This window comes from Nannospalax galili, unplaced genomic scaffold (assembly GCF_000622305.1).
Source record: "Nannospalax galili isolate Female #2095 unplaced genomic scaffold, S.galili_v1.0 scaffold235, whole genome shotgun sequence".
NCBI lineage: Eukaryota > Metazoa > Chordata > Mammalia > Rodentia > Spalacidae > Nannospalax > Nannospalax galili.
In genome coordinates this window covers 48,404-67,657 of record NW_008338118.1, presented here as the reverse complement: position 1 = coordinate 67,657, position 19,254 = coordinate 48,404, and the positions used below count along the sequence as shown (strand labels likewise).

The window sequence follows — 19,254 nt, the reverse complement described above, 5'->3', positions numbered from 1 at the left end:
CTTGGCCTCCTTGATCAAGAGGTCAGATGACCCACCACCTTTACAGGATGTTTTGCGAGATGCTCATAGTCCCTGGGAACTAATCGACCTAGGAGGGCAAGGAGCAAAAAGCATCCTTTGTGTCCCTCTGACCGAATTAGTATAGATCTCAAGGTATGTCTGTTAAACATCCAAGAAGGTTAGTTCCACCATTCTGGCATTTTTAATTACTATGTGTCATGCAGATAATTCTTGGGTAATGACCAGTTGGTCTCAAATAAACTTTATCTAGAGATATTTTTCTTGCTCTGTTATGTATAATTAGTCAGTAGATTGTAGGAATAATATGGTTCCCTCTGGTTTTCGTGACTAGCTAGGCATTGTTTCTCTCTTGTATCATCTCATCCCTCTATCATGGTTTTCCCAATAAGGGGGGATTTTTACATACCTGTTGTTGACCAGTTTATCTCTCAAGGGGGATGGCTGGCTGCGCCATCATAGCAACATGTCTCAATTAACTCTTGATCCATGAGATCAAAGCGATGATAATGGACCTGTATTGGTTTAGCCGCATGAAGAACCTCTATCTGCTGCTTAATAAAAGTCACTAGCCTTTTTACTAATAGTGGCCCTAATGTAAGAAGAAGCAGGAGGATGATGAGGGATGGAATCATAGAGGGAATTTAAGAAAGGAAAGGGGAATCCATTTATCTAGAAGGATTTTGATAAAAATTGTGCAGTTTGTAACTGATGGTCTGCAGGTTTTGTATATTTTGTTTTACCAATCTCGATTTATTGATGTAGAAACAGCATTTCTCCTGTAAAAAAATACAAGTTTCCCCCTTTTTTTGCAGTAATAAGATCAAGGGCCCTACGATTTTGCAGAGCAACTTGTGCCAAGGAAGTTAATTGACATTGCAAGGATGCAAGACTACTAGCTATAGATTTTATGACGTGTTGTAATTAGGAATTAAATTCTTTTGAAGTATAGAGACTATGTCCCAAGGCCCCTGCAGAAAGGCCGGCAGAAACAGTAAATCTTATCCCGATTGCAAAAGGAATAAATATTTCTCTCTTAATGTGTGGACGGAGTAGCCAGGCGAACTCCTCTGGTGAATACATGTTCAGCTGGGGTACAATTGTAATTAGTACACAGGGTCCTAGAGAGGAAATAGTGATCTGTTGATACAAGGACTGATTGCACCAGAAAGACGTAAGAGGAGGAGCATTAAGAGGTGAACTGACAGAACGATTACTACGACATATAAAGGAAGGAGAAATGTAGATAGCAGTGACATAGCAAAGAGGAATGTCTTGAGCAGGATTACGAAGTAATGGAATTGACGACATAGGAGGAGAAGGTGCAGTGCTAGAGGTACCAATGTCGAGTGCAAAGGAATTATTAACAGGAACAGCAGCTAGCAAGGGCCGAACCAAGGAGGCACACAACAAACACGATGAAGCATTAATATTAGAAAGGTTTATCATCTGTAGAGCAAAAGTTAAACAATTTGACCAAAGAGCAAGATTAAGGGTAGAGTTTGACTGTATGGCAGACTGAAGCTTAGTCTCACTCATAATGATAACCTGTCTCACTTGCTTATCAATAGCAGCAGGAACCAACTGGCAAGAAATAATCATAGCTCCTACTGGGAGTAAAGCAAACCGATTATTGTTAAAAATTCTTTCTCTAACTCCATTTTGCCACCTAACATCCCAAGGGTCATTTATACGAATTATGAATTGACCATTAACGTTGCTTTTTGTGAGACACCTACGTCTAGTATCATAAGTGAAACATATAGAAGATTTTGATTTAGAAGACAAAATAGACGGGTTGATTGGAATGATGACAGTTGTTTTACAACCTTTCACTGGACAGTGGACAGCGCCAATGCGTATATCTCCCTCTATCTCTTTAACCTTGAATTTCCACTGCATCACCGTCTGCGACCAAACAGGACCAATCAGAAGGAGCAGGATGTAGCAAGCGGAGGCCATTGTGGTTTAGTTGGGCTGCAAAAGAAAACAGAAAGAAAGGAGAAGCGTTTCTCAGGGAGCCTCATTCTCCCTGGAACATTGATTAGTATTTATTTGCTTTACTAAGCGTTCAGGTAACCAGCGGGCTGCATCATGTTGCTGTGAATAAATGCAGACAGATCCTCTGCCCCAAATTAATATTGGATCCGGGCCATGCCACGAATTGTCCAGAGGATCTTTCCATTTGACCATGGCATAATGTCCTTTTGATTCTGGATGCCAAAAGCGATCTGCAGCTGACTTACCATTAGCATCTATGTTTAGAAAATTTAAAATAAAGAGTATATGATTTAATAAATTCCTGGGGGATCCCCTGCTGGGATACCACTCCCCCTTTTTTACTTTATTTAATGTATTTTTTATAAGTAAATGAGCTCTTTTAACGATGTCTTGGCCCTGTGGGTTTTAAGGAATTTTTGTGGTATGTTTTATTTGTAAGGTGTTGTAAAACTTTTGAAAAGCTTGAGATACATATTCAGGACCATTATCCATTTTAATATGTTTTGGGGTACCCAGTATAGAAAAACAGTGGAGCAAATGAGCAATAACATGTTTAGCAGCTTTTTTTGTTTGTAAGGAAGCGCAGAGAAATCTACTGAAAGTATCAATGTAAACATGAATATATTTAAATTTGTCAAAATTTTTATAATGAGACACATTTATCTGCCAAAGCATATTAGGAACTAATTTTTTAGGATTGACTCTTAAGTGAGGAACAGGAAGGAAAGTGACACAAGTCTCACATTTTTTGACTATTTGTCTAGCTTGTTTTTTGGTGAGCTTAAACATTAATCTTAAGGAAGTAGCATTGAGATGATGCAACTCATGAGCCTGCTGAGCTTGAGCAATATTAGAAGTAGCAATAGCAACAAGTTTGGTGGCTGCATCAGCCACTTGGTTGTCGGCTGTTAAAGGCCCTGGAAGGTTAGAATGTGCCCAAATGTGGCCTAAAAAGAATGGGGCTGTCCTTTGGCAAATGAGATGCTGGCACTGATGAAAAAGATCTGCAGCTTTAGAAATATGTCCAATCATAGGAACAGTTTTTAAAAGAGGCACAGCATGAGTTATATATGTACTGTCAGTATATATATTAAGAGGTGTATCAGGAAACATGGAGAAAATTGATGTAATGGCAGATAGTTTTACCAGTTGTGTAGAGGTTTTATTAGTTTGAAATTGCACAACCTGATCATTTTAAGTATAGGCTGCCATTTTATTGGAGGAACCATTTGTAAAAACCAACAAAGCAGTAGGTAAAGGCTGCTGGCTAGTAATGCATGGAAAAATGAAGGTATGCAAATTGTAAAATTGAATGAGCTTGTCAGGTGGGTAATGGTTAGCTAAAACTCCTGTGAAATTAGCACAAGCTATCAGCCAAGTGTTTGAATTTTGAAGTAACCAATTAATATGAGCTTTGGTATAAGGTTGCACAATATGACGAGGTTTTACACCAAAATATGTACGACTGTGATTAGCTACTGCATCATAATATGGAAGCAATACCCTTTTTGGGGAGGTAGGTAAATGTATCCACATAATAGGATGACTAGGCTCCTGCCAAAGAAGATCCGTAGGTGATAATTGAGTATTAAAAATCACGAGCCATAAAAACTTGCAATAATTTATATTGGTAACAAACTGATTAGCAATTGCATCCTCAACTCTACGTATGGTGACTCGGGCCTCCTCAGTAAGTGCTCTAGTTGAGGTTGGATTTGCATCCCCCTTAAGGATGTTAAAGAGAGGCTTTAAGTCCCCAGTAGTCAACTTTAAATAAGGACATAGCCAATTAATATTATCTAATAGTTTTTGGAAATTATTTAAGGTTTGTAGTCTATTAAGCCTAAGATTAGCCTTTAAATTAGTTATTTTTTGCCCATCAAGGTGAAAACCCAAATAAGAGTAAGGATCCTGTGTTTGTACTTTTTTAGGGGCAATTTGTAAACCTGTATCCAATAAATTAGATTTTAACTGAGTATAACACTGTAATACTTTTTTTCTGTTGAACCTGTTATCAGAATATTATTCATATAATGAATTATATATATATATAGATGGCCAAGTATTTTTAGTATTTTGAAGAGCTGCAGCTACAAACTTTTGATAAAGAGTAGGGCTATTGGCTATTTTTTGAGGCAAAATTTTTTACTGGTATCTCTTTATAGGCTCCCTAAAATTAATAGAAGGAAGGCTAAAAAAGCGTTTGCGATCCTCAGGATTTAAAGGAATGGTGAAAAAACAGTCCTTAAGATCTATTATTTTAAGGTATTTCTGTGGTATGGCAACTGGCGAAGGCAAACATGGCTGTAAAGTTTTTATAAGGACATAGTAGCATTGATTGCTCTTAAGTCTTGCAATAATTTTTTTTTGACTTTTTTTAAATAACAAATATGGGTGTATTTTATGGAGAACAAGTCTCTTTAATATGCCCTGCCTCAAGCTGTTTTTGCACCAAATGAGTGGTTGCTGTCAACTTTTTTGCTGTAAGCGGCCATTGAGCTACCCAAACTGGATCATTTGATTGCCAGGTTATATGATCCACATAGTTTGAGGGTGTAGGAATGTCAATGGCTGCCATTATAAATTTTTTAAGCCACGCTTATCATTTTGACCTATGTATGTTAAAGGTGACAACCGTTTATTTTTTAACTTCCCTAATCCCTTACCAGGGCTGTATCCCTGGGTAAGCATTTGTGTAGTAACAACATTATTTGAACTACACATAACAACTCCCATTTGTGAAAGCAGATCTCTCCCCCATAGGTTTACTGGTAAATAAGGAACCAGTATAGTCTGCATTAATTATCCCAGGCACAACAGATAAACCTTTAAAAGCAGTGCTTCCATGCCCTAATATCGGCCCACAAGTATTGGTGGGGAATGGTCCATAAATTTTAGTCCCTATGGTCTGAACTCCCATATCTGGAGTCAATACTGTGTGGGAAGAGGAACTGAGGACCATTCCTGCATTTCCTGGGGTTGCTCGGTTGAGGTCACAAATGGATTGTTGTTGCTGCTGGCGGGAATGAAGCTGACTGCCCCAAATGCTTGTTTTGGGGCCTGGGGCTGGCCCCTCCACCCGTTTCCCTGATGTGGAGATAAAGATCTGGGAGGTAAAGGTCTCCCGTCAATATCAGTTTTAGACCTACAGTGATTAAACCAATGTCTTTTCTTTTTACATCTAATACATAATTTTGGAGCTCTCTTATTTTTTATCCTTTGCTGATTATCAACATCATCTATTTTACATTTTTGGGCAAAATGTCCACTCTTACCACATTTAAAACACACTTTTTCCTTAGTTTTGCTTTTTTTGGCCAAAAAATCTTTCACAGATTGTCCATTAAAAGTTGCTGCCATGGCCAGTCCCTGCTGATAAGATGGATCTATGTCTGAACACAGGAGTATATAGCCAGTCAAATTAGTTTTTTTTATAAGGCCTAATGTCTGCCTGGCAGGCAGGATTAGCATTTTTATAAGCCAACTGTTTTACATACTCTAGCCCTGTATCAACACTCCCAAATATTTTCCCTGCTGTGGTTATCAATCGATGGACAAAGTCTGCAAATGGTTTATGAGACCCGTTTGACTAAAGTGAGAGAAGATTCTAGATCCCCTTTAACTGGAAGTTTTTTCCATGCCTTAGTGGCAGCAACTTTAATTTGTGCATAAAGACCTGCATCATATTGTATCTGTCGTTTATTAGTCTCATATTGACCTTTACCCACTAACATATCAAAACCCCATCCATTTTTGGTTTGTTGATTTTTTTTAGCTGTCTCCTTACAATTTTTAAAATACTCTGATTTTCATAGCAAATAATCACCCCCACTGGGGACTGCTCATGCCACTGTGTTTCAGTCAATGGGAGTTAACCATTTTTTAGCCACGCCCTCCAAAATTGTTACTGTATATGGGGCTGTGGCTCCATATTGATACACAGCAGTTTTTAATTTTTTAATAAATGGAAAATCAAAACCCTCATGATGTCATCATGCTTGCCTTTGATCATCTACTGTTTCTGTCACAGGAAAAACCTCCATATAGGAGGAAGGTTTAACAGGTTCACGTCCATTAAAATTCTCTTTATATGAGTGGAGGCCGGGCCCCCAGGGAATCTGGTGAGCTGTATCCCTGTCTACTACTGCCTCCTTGCCTGTTCTGAGGTTTTGCAATTTAAGCATTAATGATTGGTGCATTCTCTCTAGTTTAACTTGTTTCTGCAGTTGTGCTATCTGTTCTTTCAATTTTGTTCTAGGATCTATTGTTGTCATTATAGTTGGAGCAGGCAGTATACTATAAGCAGGGGGGCGATCACACTCGCCTCTTGTGGCCATTTGATGACACATCCTCAGTTTTACAACTCAACCCCTCCTTCACAGACTCTGCACCATCTGTTTCTAAGATTGGGCAGGCAACTTTTGGTAAAAGAGGATAAATACGAATTTGTTCTTTTTTAAGACTTTGAGCATCGTCTTGATTTTCTTTTCCTTTAACTGACTCTAAAGACTCCTTCCCTAAATTTTTTGAAGAATCCTTATCTTCAAGAGAAATTAAGTCAGGCTCATCCTTGGGAATTTTTGGAATTTCCCTCAGTTCTGACTTAGAACTATTTTTAGAACTATTTTTAAATATCTCTTTAGCTCGGGCAGTTGTTGCCACCACTGGCTCATGTTCATCTCTCTTATCTATTAACTCCTTTATTAAATTTCAATAAGAAAAAGCATAAACAGGAACCTTTTCAGGTCCAAACACTGTATAAAATTCTTGTAATGCATCTCCCACTTTTTTATCTTTTTACTTCCATCTTTTTATATCTATAACCCCTTCTTGGGGGAACCAAGGACAAAGTTCCTTTACAAAATCAAAGAAATGAAATAAATCTTCAGTAGTTACCTTTACTCCTCTTGCCTTGAGAGCTTCCCTTAACTGTATAACATAAATCTGATGCTGACTTAATGCTTGCCCCATGATTTAAATAGACGACCTGACTCACCTTCGGTTTCAGCCACAGCAGGCTCCCGCAGCATCTCCGGCTACTTGAGATATATCGGGTGTGTACCCCTCCTTCTACGTCGCCTCCCTCACTTTTACCCCCAGTATCCAGGCCCCACATTGGGCGCCACTCTGCCCCGGCCCGTGGGGTCTGCAACGAGGTACCTGGATTGGGGAATGGGGCTGAATTGAGGAGTGGGGATGTGGATGGGATGGGGCAAGAGACAAGAGAAATGGAGACAAGACAGGATTCTGATCAAGTCTCATTTATTGAAACACAATCATGAGTTTAAATAGAGAATGAAAACAAGGGAGCAAGGAGTGGGTAATCACATCAGTCAGAACACGGAGGTCCTGATGTACTCTAAGGGAGGAATCTACTGATTAACCAAGAACAGAGCTATTCACCTAAACTAGAGCAAGGCTGCGGGCTGCTGGCCCCGGCTGTGAGCCAAGGTTTTGGGCCCAGGCTGCCTGCCAATGTTTTGGGCCAAGGCTGCGGACAGAATGGAAAGTAGCCAGCTTAGGTCTGTCAGCAGTTTTAAGAAGTGGCTGAGACTCAGTCTACCAACATGCTGAGACTCAGGCTCCCAACAGTGGGATGTAGGGGAGTAGGAGCTTTCTTCTTGCCTTTTTTTTTTTCTTTCTGTATTGATCAGGTTTTATTTGACACCCCTGTATAGAGATTTATAGCCTTTGATAACTCCCTCAAATCATATATGGACATTATAATTTCTAAGGCAAAACTCTTAAAATCAGGATTGTTACAGAGGTACCATAGCTTGGCTATGTTTGGAATCTTGGATTTTCTCTCAGAGCTCTGTGGATGTTATTCCACAACACGTGGGCTCTTAGGGCTGGTGAGGTGCTACATTCTCTTTTTTTACAGATAACTTTGTTTTAATTTGTTGTTGTTGTTGTTGTTTTTAACTTAGAAACTGGAAGGATTTTCTCTTTGTTTGGGAATTTTTTTTTCTTTCAGAGCCAAACTTTTTGTCCTTTCCTCAGCCTCTAAACTTTGGGAAAGTTCCTTGAAGTGTCCTGTTTCCCAGCCTCATCTTTTGAAGCGCCCACTCTAGTGTTGACTTTTGAGTTGGGCAGTCTGGTTTTTCCTCTCCATAACTTCTTGTTTTCAGATTGTTCCTTTTCCACCAAAGGCTGCTGTTTTTAACACCAGGAAAGTATACTTTCCTAATTTTATTTTATGTCTTGTTGGAGTATAACTGAAATGTAATTTGCACTAAATACTTAGAACACATTTTGGCATATATGAAGCTATCACAAGATACTGAACATCAGAATCCCACAGAGCTTTCTTATGCCATGCACCTGCCGATTACACAACTGGAGCCTCTTTTGCCTTTTAGTCCTTGCTGCATGTCCTGTTCCTCACAACTACTGATCTACTTTAATGAATCATACAATGGATTCTTTTAAACAGTATTTCCCAGTGAAAATTTCAGACCTATTGAAAAGTAGAAAACAGTATAATGAGTTCTGTAGCACCCATTACTAAGACTTAGCAGCATGTCAAGCATACTTAGAAGTCTTGTGTTTACCAACACCACAAAAAAGGAAAAAGTATATAGCATAATTCCACATTTATTTTATGTGACTTAAATTAATAGACTATTTTTAAAAATATTTATTATTTTTATTTTATGTGTATGAGTGTATTGCTTGCATGTAGGTAAGTGCACCCATGTCGTTCAATACCTGCGGAGGACAGAAGAGGCCATCAGATCCCCTGGAACTGGAGTTATAGACAGTTGTTAGCTGCCATGTGGGTGCTGTGATTTGAACCTGGGTCTTCTGCAAGAACAACCAGTGTTCTTAACCACTGAGCCATCTCTCCAGCCCCTAGACTAAGTTTTAAGTTAATAGAAATTATATACCTAAGCAAGTTTTAAATACATAGAAAAATTGACACTTCCAAGAAATTTCCATATATTGCCTTTCCCCTGCACACATTGCTATAGTATGTCTGTATAATTAATGGACCAATATTGATATATTTTTAGTAACTTAAGTTCATCCTTTATTTTAGGGTTCATCATTGGTTTGTACCTTTCTGTGTCATTTAACTGTATGCTTGTTTCAACTTCTTTGACTTAGTTGAATTATTTTGAGATTTGCCCATTTATATGTAGTCCTTGTATGTCTCTTTTTATTCCACATCTTGTTTATCCATTCACATGCTGAAGGACATGTGGACCATTTCTAATTTGAAACTAAATCAAGTAAGGTTTCTATGAACATTCACTTTATGTCTTGGTATACTATACGCACATGCTTGCTTGCTTGCTTGCTTTTTTTTTTTTTTTTTTTTTTGAGAAAATGCCTAAGAGAATTACTGGACCATATGGTATGAAAGGTTTAACTTTTTAGGAATTTGTAAAAACATTTTCTAAAGTGGATGTGCTATCTTTCTTTTCCACCAGCAGCAAATGAGACTCCCAGTAGTTCTGCACCTTTGTCAACATTTAGATTGTTCTCTTTAACATCAACCATTCTAATGAGCATTTCATATCACATTGTGATTGGAATTCACATTTCCTGAAGAATTGATTTTCTTGAGGATATTTGTTTGCTTATTTGCTATCTACGTATTGTCTTTGGTGAAATATTGTCCCACATCTTTTGCCCATTATTGTATTAATTTACTTGTTTTTCTGTTTCTCTGCTTTAAGATTCTTTTTCAATTTTGGAAACAAAACAAACAGTTGTTTGTCAGATGAAAGTTTTACAAATTGTTTCTCCAAGTCTGTAGTTTATTTTTCATTCTCTTAATATTTCAAAGAGCAGAAGTTCTTGCCAGGTGTGGTGGTACATGCCTTTAATCCCAACACTCAGGAGGCAGAGGTGGTGGATCTCTATGAGCTCCAGGCCAACCTGGTCTACATAGTGAGTTCTAGGTCAGCTGGAGCTACAAGGGAGACCCTGTCTCAAAAAGACAAAGACAAAACAAAACAAAAAAACCCACTTCCTGTTCTTCCAGAGAACCCAGCTCTATTCCCAGCACCCACATGACAGCTAACAACCATCTGTAACTCCAGTTTCCCGGGATCCAACATCCTCCTCTGGCCTCTGTGAGCACCGAACTTGCATGCAAGTAATGCACTTACATACATGCAGGCAAAAGACTCATACACATAAAATAAAAGTAAAATATTTTTTAAAAAGAAAGAAAAGCATATTCTTTCTCTGTTAACTTGTTTTTGCACCTTTGTCAGAAATGTATCCGATGCATGGGTGGGTCCGTTTCATTCCCACTGCTTTCTTTCTACAGCACCGTCTTCCATGCTGCAGGATTTCCTACTAGAAATCCTATAGTCATCAGTCCTACTTCCATTTTCTTTTTCAAAGTTGTTTTGCTATTCTAGTCTTTACATTTCTATATAAGTTGTGTACTATATAAAAAATGAGCTATTTGCAGTTTTTATTGCAGAATGGAAGTTGAGTCATTTTCAATAAATCATTTATTCTTTAGTCTCAGAATTAAAACAATATAAGATAAAAAGTTCAGATGATACAATATTGAAAAATTGGACAAATAGACAAATGATTTCTGTAGCCTGTGCCAGGTAAGAACTCAGCACAAAATTATGCTTGCCTTTTGGGGTGTTTTTGTTCCAGGCAGCAAACAAAAGGCGGATTTGGGAGGGAAATATCAGGGTGGCTCTTAGAAGTGAGGGGTAAATGGGAGAAGATAGGGCATCTTGGAGACTGGACCCAAGGACTTGGCATTCTCTTGTTTTTTGTCCTTGTGTCTCTTTGTGTATGATTCTCCTGTACTCCACTGTTTCATGTTTTAGAGTCTCTGACCTTCAAGAAAAAGAGGACCCTTCCATACCAGATTCACAGGAAAATCCTGAAAATTCACTGATGGACCCAGCCTGAGTGACCCTGACCACTTCACTAGACACTTCTGCCAGGGAGACAAGGAACTCTAATCGGATGGCTTGGTATTTGGGCATTGAGGATAAGCAGTTTTCCTAGAGGAAGGGAACACTTTTGACAAGCGTAAGGAAAGCAGTTGGGTGCATTGACACAGTGAATGTCCACCACCACATCCTACACATTCTGAGAGACAGAATTATTTGAATTCCTCACAGGAATAAATTGTAGTCACTGAATTTTATGAAATCTCCTTGATACCATATAAACTGTTACTCCTGCAACGCTAATCTGTGATTCTGGTCATATGGCATACTGTATACCACATGTAAGGGATGCTAGCTTTTTTATATTTCTGTAATTATTGCTCATATTGTTTGTTTGAATATTGTATGACAGTCAATAATCATGAATATTTTTCTCTGTGTTTTATATTAGGATACTGGAGATGAAAACAAGAATAGACTATTGGTTCCTGATGCCTTTGACGCTATCCTGATGTGTTGTTTATTTTATGATGGCTTCCGAGGTTGAAAAGACTCATGCTCTACTCCAGTCTTGTAGCACTGAGTCTCTGATTTCCAGCCTTGGCCTGGGAATCTTTTGCCTAATAGCCGATAAGCTTCTTCAGTTTTCCACAGTTCAGCAAAATGACTGGCTGCGTGCCCTGTCAGATAACACAGTCCATGGTGTCATTGGCATGTGGTCATGGTCAATAGTCATTGGAATTAAGAAGAAGACTGACTTGGGAGAAGTTCTTTTAGCTGGATTTTTAGCCTCTGTTATTGATATCGACCATTTTTTTCTAGCTAGATCTCTGTCTTTAAAGGTAAGACACATACATGATTAATTTTTCTGGTCTTTAATTTCTTTAGTACCATCATACTGTTCTTTTTTATTTTTGTGTATGTCTGATTTTCTGCATGTATGTAAGTGTATCTTTGCTTTTAAAGCCTTCAGAGGTCAGAAGATGTCAGATTCTCTAGAACTAGAATTACTGACCATTATTAACTGTCTTGTAGCTGCTGGGAACCGACCCCAGGTCCTCTGAAAAAAAAAAAAAAAAAAAACCTGCTTTTTTTCTCCCTCCCTCCCCCCCGCCCCCCCCCCCCCTTTTTTTTTTGGTTTTTTAACACAGGAGCTCTAGCTGGCCTGGAACTCACTATGTAGATCAGGCTGGCCTCAATCTCAAGAGATCCACCTGCCTCCGCCTCCCAAGTGCTGGGATTAAAGGCATGTGCCACCATGCCCAGCTCATACTGGTCTGCAGAAATAGTCTTGCCTTAAAATATGAAAGCCAGTTTGTTCCAATTTTTTGATCATTTAACACTTCCCTAAAGATGCATATAGACATGTTGCTAATCAAATTTGCTATCACAGAGTGCTATGATGGACATAAAGGACTTCTAATTGTGCCTGAGAAATTTGGTGCTGCTTGCAGAGAATATAGTAGCAAACTGCTTACACTGAGAGGCTTCATTGGGCCGCTGTAGTTCTTTCTGTAGTAGTGTTCTTTCTTCAGGACCACACTTAAATTTCTCCTCTTACTCTTTATGTTTTACCTTTACTGTGAACCTCCCATCTGTGTTATCAGAATTGAATAGCTTTATAATTAGTCTCATTCCTGGGCAATGATTTAAGTAGTTTAACTTCTCCAGTCCTTAAGGCCAAAAGTACACATTTCAATAGACTGCCTCCTCAAATAGTCCCTGATAGAGAAAATGAAGAAATCCATTGAGGCATTCAGGTGTGTAGTTGTGCAGTGGTCTATCGTATAAATTTAAACCAAATTTAAAATGGTGGCTCAGTTAATATTTTCTGAATATCAAAATGCTTGACTAACTTTTGTATGCATATGATTTATGAACATTTCAGAGAAGAAGTACAGACTTGGAGCATGGACTTTGCTTTGTAAGCCACTGGCCTGCGACAGTGCTTGGCTCACCTAGTAGGTATTCAGTAAATACTGTAGACTGCATGACGAAGTGTCATTTCTTCCTTTTCACCAAGTACAAAGCATTTGTCAGAGTTGTCTCACTTATTTAGAAACTCAGTCAGTAAGGAGCCAGTAATTACTGACTCAAGACAAATTTTAGCCTTTTTGCCCTAAGTGAAGGCAACACAATATTTTTTGCTTACGGTTGGAATCAGAAGGCTTGAGATTGAATCCTTGTTGTATCAGCAGACCACTCTTCTTTAAATTTCCATTTCCTCAATGTTAGAATATTTAAGATAAAAATCTCTTACATCATTAGTAACTTCTGAAAGCACTCATGGCTGTACAAAATGGTTCTAAACCTATATTCTCCTTTTTTTCCTTCATTAATATGTGTGTGTGTGTGTGTGTGTGTGTGTGTGTGTGTGTGTCCTCTTAGCAGTCTCAAGCAGTTCCTTAAAAAAATCCAAATTACAGGGGCTGGAGAGATGGCTCAGGGGTTAAGAACACTGGTTGTTCTTGCAGAAGGCCCGGGTTCAAATCCCAGCACCCACATGGCAGCTAACAACTGTCTGTAACTCAAGTCCCAGGGGATCTGACAGCCTCTTCTGACCTCTGTGGGCATTGCATGATACGAGTGCACTTACCTACATGCAGGCAATACATGCATACAGATAAAATAAAAATAAACAAAATTTAAAAATCCAAATTATAGAGCCAGGCATGGTGGTGCATGCCTTTAATCCCAATCGGGAGGCAGAGGCAGGTAGATCTCTGTGAGTTCAAGGCCAGCCTGGTCTACTTAGCGATTTCCAGGCCAGCTGGAGCTACAGAGGGACCCCGTCTCAAAAAGACCAAAAAAAAAAAAAAAATCCAAATTATAGGAGGTAGCAGGGGTGGAGAGAGAAGGTTACAAGTACAGGGGGAGGTTAGATAGCAGGAATAACTTCTTTTTTTTTTTTGTTCCTTTTTGAGACAGGGTCTCCCTGTAGCCCCAGCTGTCCTGGAACTCACTATGTAGACAAGGCTGGCCTTGAACTCACAGAGATCCACCTGCCTCTGCCTCCCAAGTGCTGGGATTAAAAGCATGCACCACCACGCCCGGCAGGAATAAATTCTAATGTTCTATAGTCCTGTGGTTGACAACAATTAATGTATATTTCAAAATAGCTAGTGGTGAGGGTTTTGAATGTTCTCAACACAAATGGTGTTTGGGTTGATGGATCTGCACTCTAATCTGATCATCATACATTATGTACATGTATGAAATGTCACATTGTACCTCTTAAAATGTACAAATATTATGTGATTTTAAAGCTTTAGAATAGGGCTGGTGAGATGGCTCAGCAGACGAAGGTACTTGCCACTAAGCCTGGTGACCTGAGTTCAGTCCCCAAACCCATGTGACCTGAGTTCAGTCTCCAAACCCATGTGGCAGATGGAGAGACTGACCTCCACATGTGTGTCATGGCATGTTTGTACCCACTCACATAATAAATAAAATACATGGAAATTTTTAAGTATTTTATATATAAATCATATATTTAGAATATAAATTATGTTTTTCATTGTGGCTTTTCTAAGCAAATAATGGGAAACTTAGAAAATTAATAGCATGTTCCCGAGACCTTGATTTCATTGTGAATGCAAAGGATATGCTGGCCATGCTTTTATCTTTGCTGAAGTGATTTTATGTGTGTACCCTGGAGTGGCAGACCTTCCGGTTCCCCTCTGACTCTGGCTATGTTAAGATAGTAAGAAGCAGCTATGAGGTCTTGCAAAGCAGGAAATGACACCCGCCACTACTTCTTCCCTCAGGCTGCACTGACTCTCCCTCGAAGGCCCTTCCTTCATTGTTCCACTGTGATACCCATTGTGGTTCTGACTCTGAAGCTTGTTATGCACCTTCTCAAGCCCAAAGACTCGTGGCGTTTTCTTCCCTGGATGTTATTTATGTCCTGGACCTCACACCATATCCGAGATGGGATTCGCCATGGCTTGTGGCTATGCCCATTTGGAAAAACTTCTCCTTTGCCCTTCTGGCTTTATGTAGTAACCACATCATCTTTACCACATATGTGTTCATTCCTCATGTATTTAGCAGGAACCAGACAAATGATGGCCTCAGAACATGGAATGCATATTGATGTCTGAGGTAATTGTATGGCTCTGAGAGAAGAAATAGCCCCCATGGCGGTGATGCAGGATAGCCAGTACTAAAGTGAAAGCTTAAAGACACAGGTACTTTATTGCTTGGTTTGTATAATTCTTGAGCCTTCTTGCTCAGGAGGCATGCTTAATACTTCTCTCATATGTAGCAGTCTAGTGCAGTCACAGATTTGCATTTATTTCATAATATATTTGTACTGTTGCTTGTTTATCTGACTTTACTAGTGGTTTGTTGGGTTAACATCTAATTAGTTGTCTGGGAGTATACTTGTAAGATCAGCCCATTTCCTAATTAAAAAGCTCAAGATGTAGGATTTAGGATGACTAATTTAAGGAACATTAACATTATATTTGGATTCTGTTTTCCTGATCCATTGAAATAGTAAAATGGCCAAAATAAATAGGATCATGAATAAGATGTGGGTGGTGAGGGCTGACACATACGAAAATATGGTGATCCTGACTGAAATTTTAATTTAAAAGTGCTTTATTGCTGGGTGTGGTGGCACACGCCTTTAATCCCAGCACTCAGGAGGCAGAAGCAGGCAGATCTCTATGAGTTTGAGGCCAGCCTGGTCTACATGGTGAGTTCCAGGCCAGCTGGGAGACACTGTCTCAAAATGACAAAAAAAAAAAAAAAAAAATTAAATGCTTTATTAACAGTAATTACTGGCAACATCTTCAAATAATAATATTAAATCTAGGTTATGATTTCAGAAATCAATTTAGGAAATAATAATATACACTATCCATAGTTACTTTCACTGAAGTTTGAGTTTTTTTTTTAAATACCTTTGTCCAAGAATCTTTGGTTAACATTTTAACTAATTTGAAAAACATAACTAAATGTTTTTAAAAAATCGTTAACAAAGACCATTTAAAAATGTTGATATCTGAATCATCATCATACAATTTGAATTCACCAAAAGTTATGAATAATAGTGTCAAGTGCAGATTCCTAACTTTCACTGAGATTATTTTGGTCACGAGATTATTACATACTATTCTAAAATACTGTTATCAATTAATTTTTTTTTTGGTCTTTTTGAGACAGGGTGTCCCTGTAGCCCCAACTGTCCTGGAACTCACTATGTAGACCAGGCTGGCCTTGAATTTACAGAGATCCGCCTGCCTCTGCCTCCTGAGTGCTGGGATTAAAGGTGTGTGCCACCATGCCTGGCTTAATTTTTTTTTTTTTTTTTTGAGACAGGGTCTCCCTGTAGCTCCAGCTACCAGGAACTCACTCTGTAGACCAGGCTGGCCTTGAACTCACAGAGATCCGTAATTTTTTTTTTTAATCTTCCCCATACTGAGAACTAAAACATTTTTCAAAACACAGTAGTTTCAGGAAGATTTCTTTTGTTCTTCCAGATTAGTCTGTTGAAATTTTTAACACTTATTAGCAAGGGCAGTTCAGTTACTCTACAGTTTACATTTGCAATTTTCTGTTGCTTTGGTATTAATGCCCATGCCTCAGAGGTACCTGCCTTTCTTTGTGGTGTATGTGCTTTTTGTTTTCTTCACTTTTTTACAGATTTAGATTTGTACTGCTAGCAATTGTGTGTCTCATTCTCTGGGGAAATGTGGGTGATTCAGAACACAGTGCCCATATCAAGGCAGGTTTCTACTTTTACATAGTTTGAGTTCTGTACATTGGTAGGAAGGTTCAAACGTTTGAAAAGTACTTTTCTTACTGTTAAATTGGTTGCAATCTGTTATGTTTACAGTCTGTTAGATCTTGTAATGTATTATCTTTCAAAACTAATTGTGTAAATCTAATTGGTAGGGAGGGTAGTAAATATTATATAAAGAGTATAAGTTTGATTATAGATATTTTAGAAAACATCTGATAATAAATCTATGGAAATAAAGTCTGTATCTTATGTAAATTTTTCTGAGTTTTAAAATCCTTTGTATCTTGGGGCTGGAGAGATGACTTCAGCACTTAAGAGCACTGTCTGCTCTTACAGAGGACCTGTGTTCAAATCCCAGCACCCACATGGCCACTAATAACTATCCATAACTCTAGTTCCAGGAGACCTGACACCCTCTTCTGTCCTCTGTGGGCACTGCATGAGACGGGTGACTTAGATACATGTAGGCATAATGCTCATACACATAAATAAAAATAAATAATTTTTTAAAATCCTTTGTATCTTTACTTTCTCCATATGAAACATACAAGCATCACTAAAATGGGGCTCTGTGTAGAACATCACATTGGCACTTTGGGGATTTTCTTTCTTTTATTAGAATGAGAATTCACTTTGACCATGATTTCTTGCTTAAACAATACCTAAAATTTTTGTGTGGTTTATCTCAGCCCTATCTCTGCCATGAGGAATGCTCCTTCTCTTTTAAATAGGCTCAGAATCTGTGACTATAAACCTCTAGGACAAAGCAGCCACCACTTTATTCTTATTCCTACTGAAAAGCACTGTCATTGCAACAGTGAATCTGAAGGTGGTTCTGTGCCTTGTTGGCCTGGTCTCCATCCTCTAGACATTTATTTACTTAGTGTTTCTCGCTTACTAAGTCTTCCCAGTCTGCTCTTGAGCACCTTAAGGCTTGTTATTTGTGCTGCTTATTCCTGCTGACGTCAGGAAAACTGGTACCACTGCATTATTTTCCACTCATCCCCTAGTCTTGCCAACTGACCAGATTAAGTCTTCAGAGATAACATGAAAGCTGACCCACAGCATGACTAAAGTGGACATCAGAGAAGAGAGAGCAGGAAGCACAGGGCCACTGAGTGTGTCCAACTGTTAAAGGTTTATAAAACCCAAGGTATCTTCACCCAGCCCCGTGTACACACACACACACACACACACACACACACACACACACACAGAGCTTGGAGTGGCAGTCAACCCTACTTGAGCATCCAGAGTGCTGGGATGACAAGCATGCAAAGTCATGCCTGGCTTGTACATACTTTTTATACTGGGAATTTCAGTTGGTGGACTTTGTTTCCTAAAATACAGAATGGTAATTAAGTCATTCAGTCCTTGCCTTCAGAGTGAACAAACCCAGTGATAGTCACTCATACTTTTCCACAACTTTGAAGAGAAATTCTAGTGCTTTATACTTTTTATATCTTCTCCCAAATAAAATTACATTTTTTTTCCTATGTCATGCTATTTGTATGTATAAAGTCTGAATATGCAAAATCTGATTTAGGATATGCCAGAGCTATAAGGCTCACTGGCATCTTGCAAACACCAGGGTGATAAAGTAGGTGCTACTCAAACCTCTGGGTATGAAGTTCTATAAATACCTTTAGCTATAACTATACTTATATCTAAAGGCCTTTTTTTTTTTTTTTTTTTTTTTTTGAAGCAGGGTCTCCCTGTAGCCCCAGAACTCATTATGTAGACTGGGCTGGCCTAGAACTCAAAGAGATCCGCCTGCCTCTGCCTCCCAAGTGCTGGGACTCCAGGCATGCGCCACCACGCTCGGCTCTAAAGGCCTTTTAAGAGTGAATAATGTTAATCATGCTGCATATTAAATGCTTCCTTAAAAGTAAAATTTTCAACCTACCAATGTTTGATATAATTACAGTGACAGTAAGACAATACAATGCAATTCTTATAAACAGCCATAAATTAGAAGTCAGCAACATCTTCCTTAATGGTGTTAGGGTCTCGTGTTCCTTGATGGCTGGTTTAGGGACTATGCTGTGGAGTTCAGCTGCCGTGGGCAAGCACTTCTGAGAGCCTTGCTGGTTTCTTCCCTGCTGGGTTCAGCTGAACTGAAAGCAGTTGTTTATGCATCACTGGCAGGTGGTCTCCATCGCTTTGTGTATTTTGTGCCTTTTCTAAATGTCAGTGTATACTAATGTAGGGCAGGTAGAGTTTTAATAGAATTTTTACCAGTGTACTAGAGCATCCAGCCACATAATATGTCCCATGACCCCTATACTGACTGTGAAATATGATACAGAATCTAAATGTCCAACAATAACATATGTCACCCGGCCTGACAGCCATTTGTTTTCCTATGGTTTCTCCTCAGAGCCCAAATCATGACCTTAAGCAAAGAAAATGTTGGTTTAAATTTTATTGATGAAATTGTAATGCTAAAACCCTTAAAGGGTTATAAATTTCCTGTATGAGATGTCTGTTTTATGTGCTGAAACACATACTGAACTTAATTCTAATGGAATCTGCACATGTGTTAAGAGGTGGATATTAATGTAGTTTTCAAATGAATTCTGTGGTTAGAGTACTTTTTAACTT

The 19,254-nt window shown here is 38.7% G+C and overlaps 1 protein-coding gene across 3 annotated transcripts in view; it reads left to right on the top strand.

Annotated features, from left to right (window-relative positions):
- The window catches only part of Tmem267 (transmembrane protein 267), a 25,308-nt gene extending 9,734 nt beyond the window's left edge, over window positions 1–15,574 (top strand). For all 3 annotated transcript variants that reach the window (XM_008832922.3, XM_008832923.3, XM_008832921.3), the window contains exons 3-4: window positions 11,350–11,740; window positions 14,666–15,574. In XM_008832922.3, the coding sequence (XP_008831144.1) occupies window positions 11,426–11,740; window positions 14,666–15,001 (651 nt within the window). In that variant the 5' untranslated portion in view covers window positions 11,350–11,425 and the 3' untranslated portion in view covers window positions 15,002–15,574. The remainder of the gene's footprint in view (window positions 1–11,349; window positions 11,741–14,665) is intronic.
- The last annotated feature ends 3,680 nt before the right edge of the window (window positions 15,575–19,254 follow it).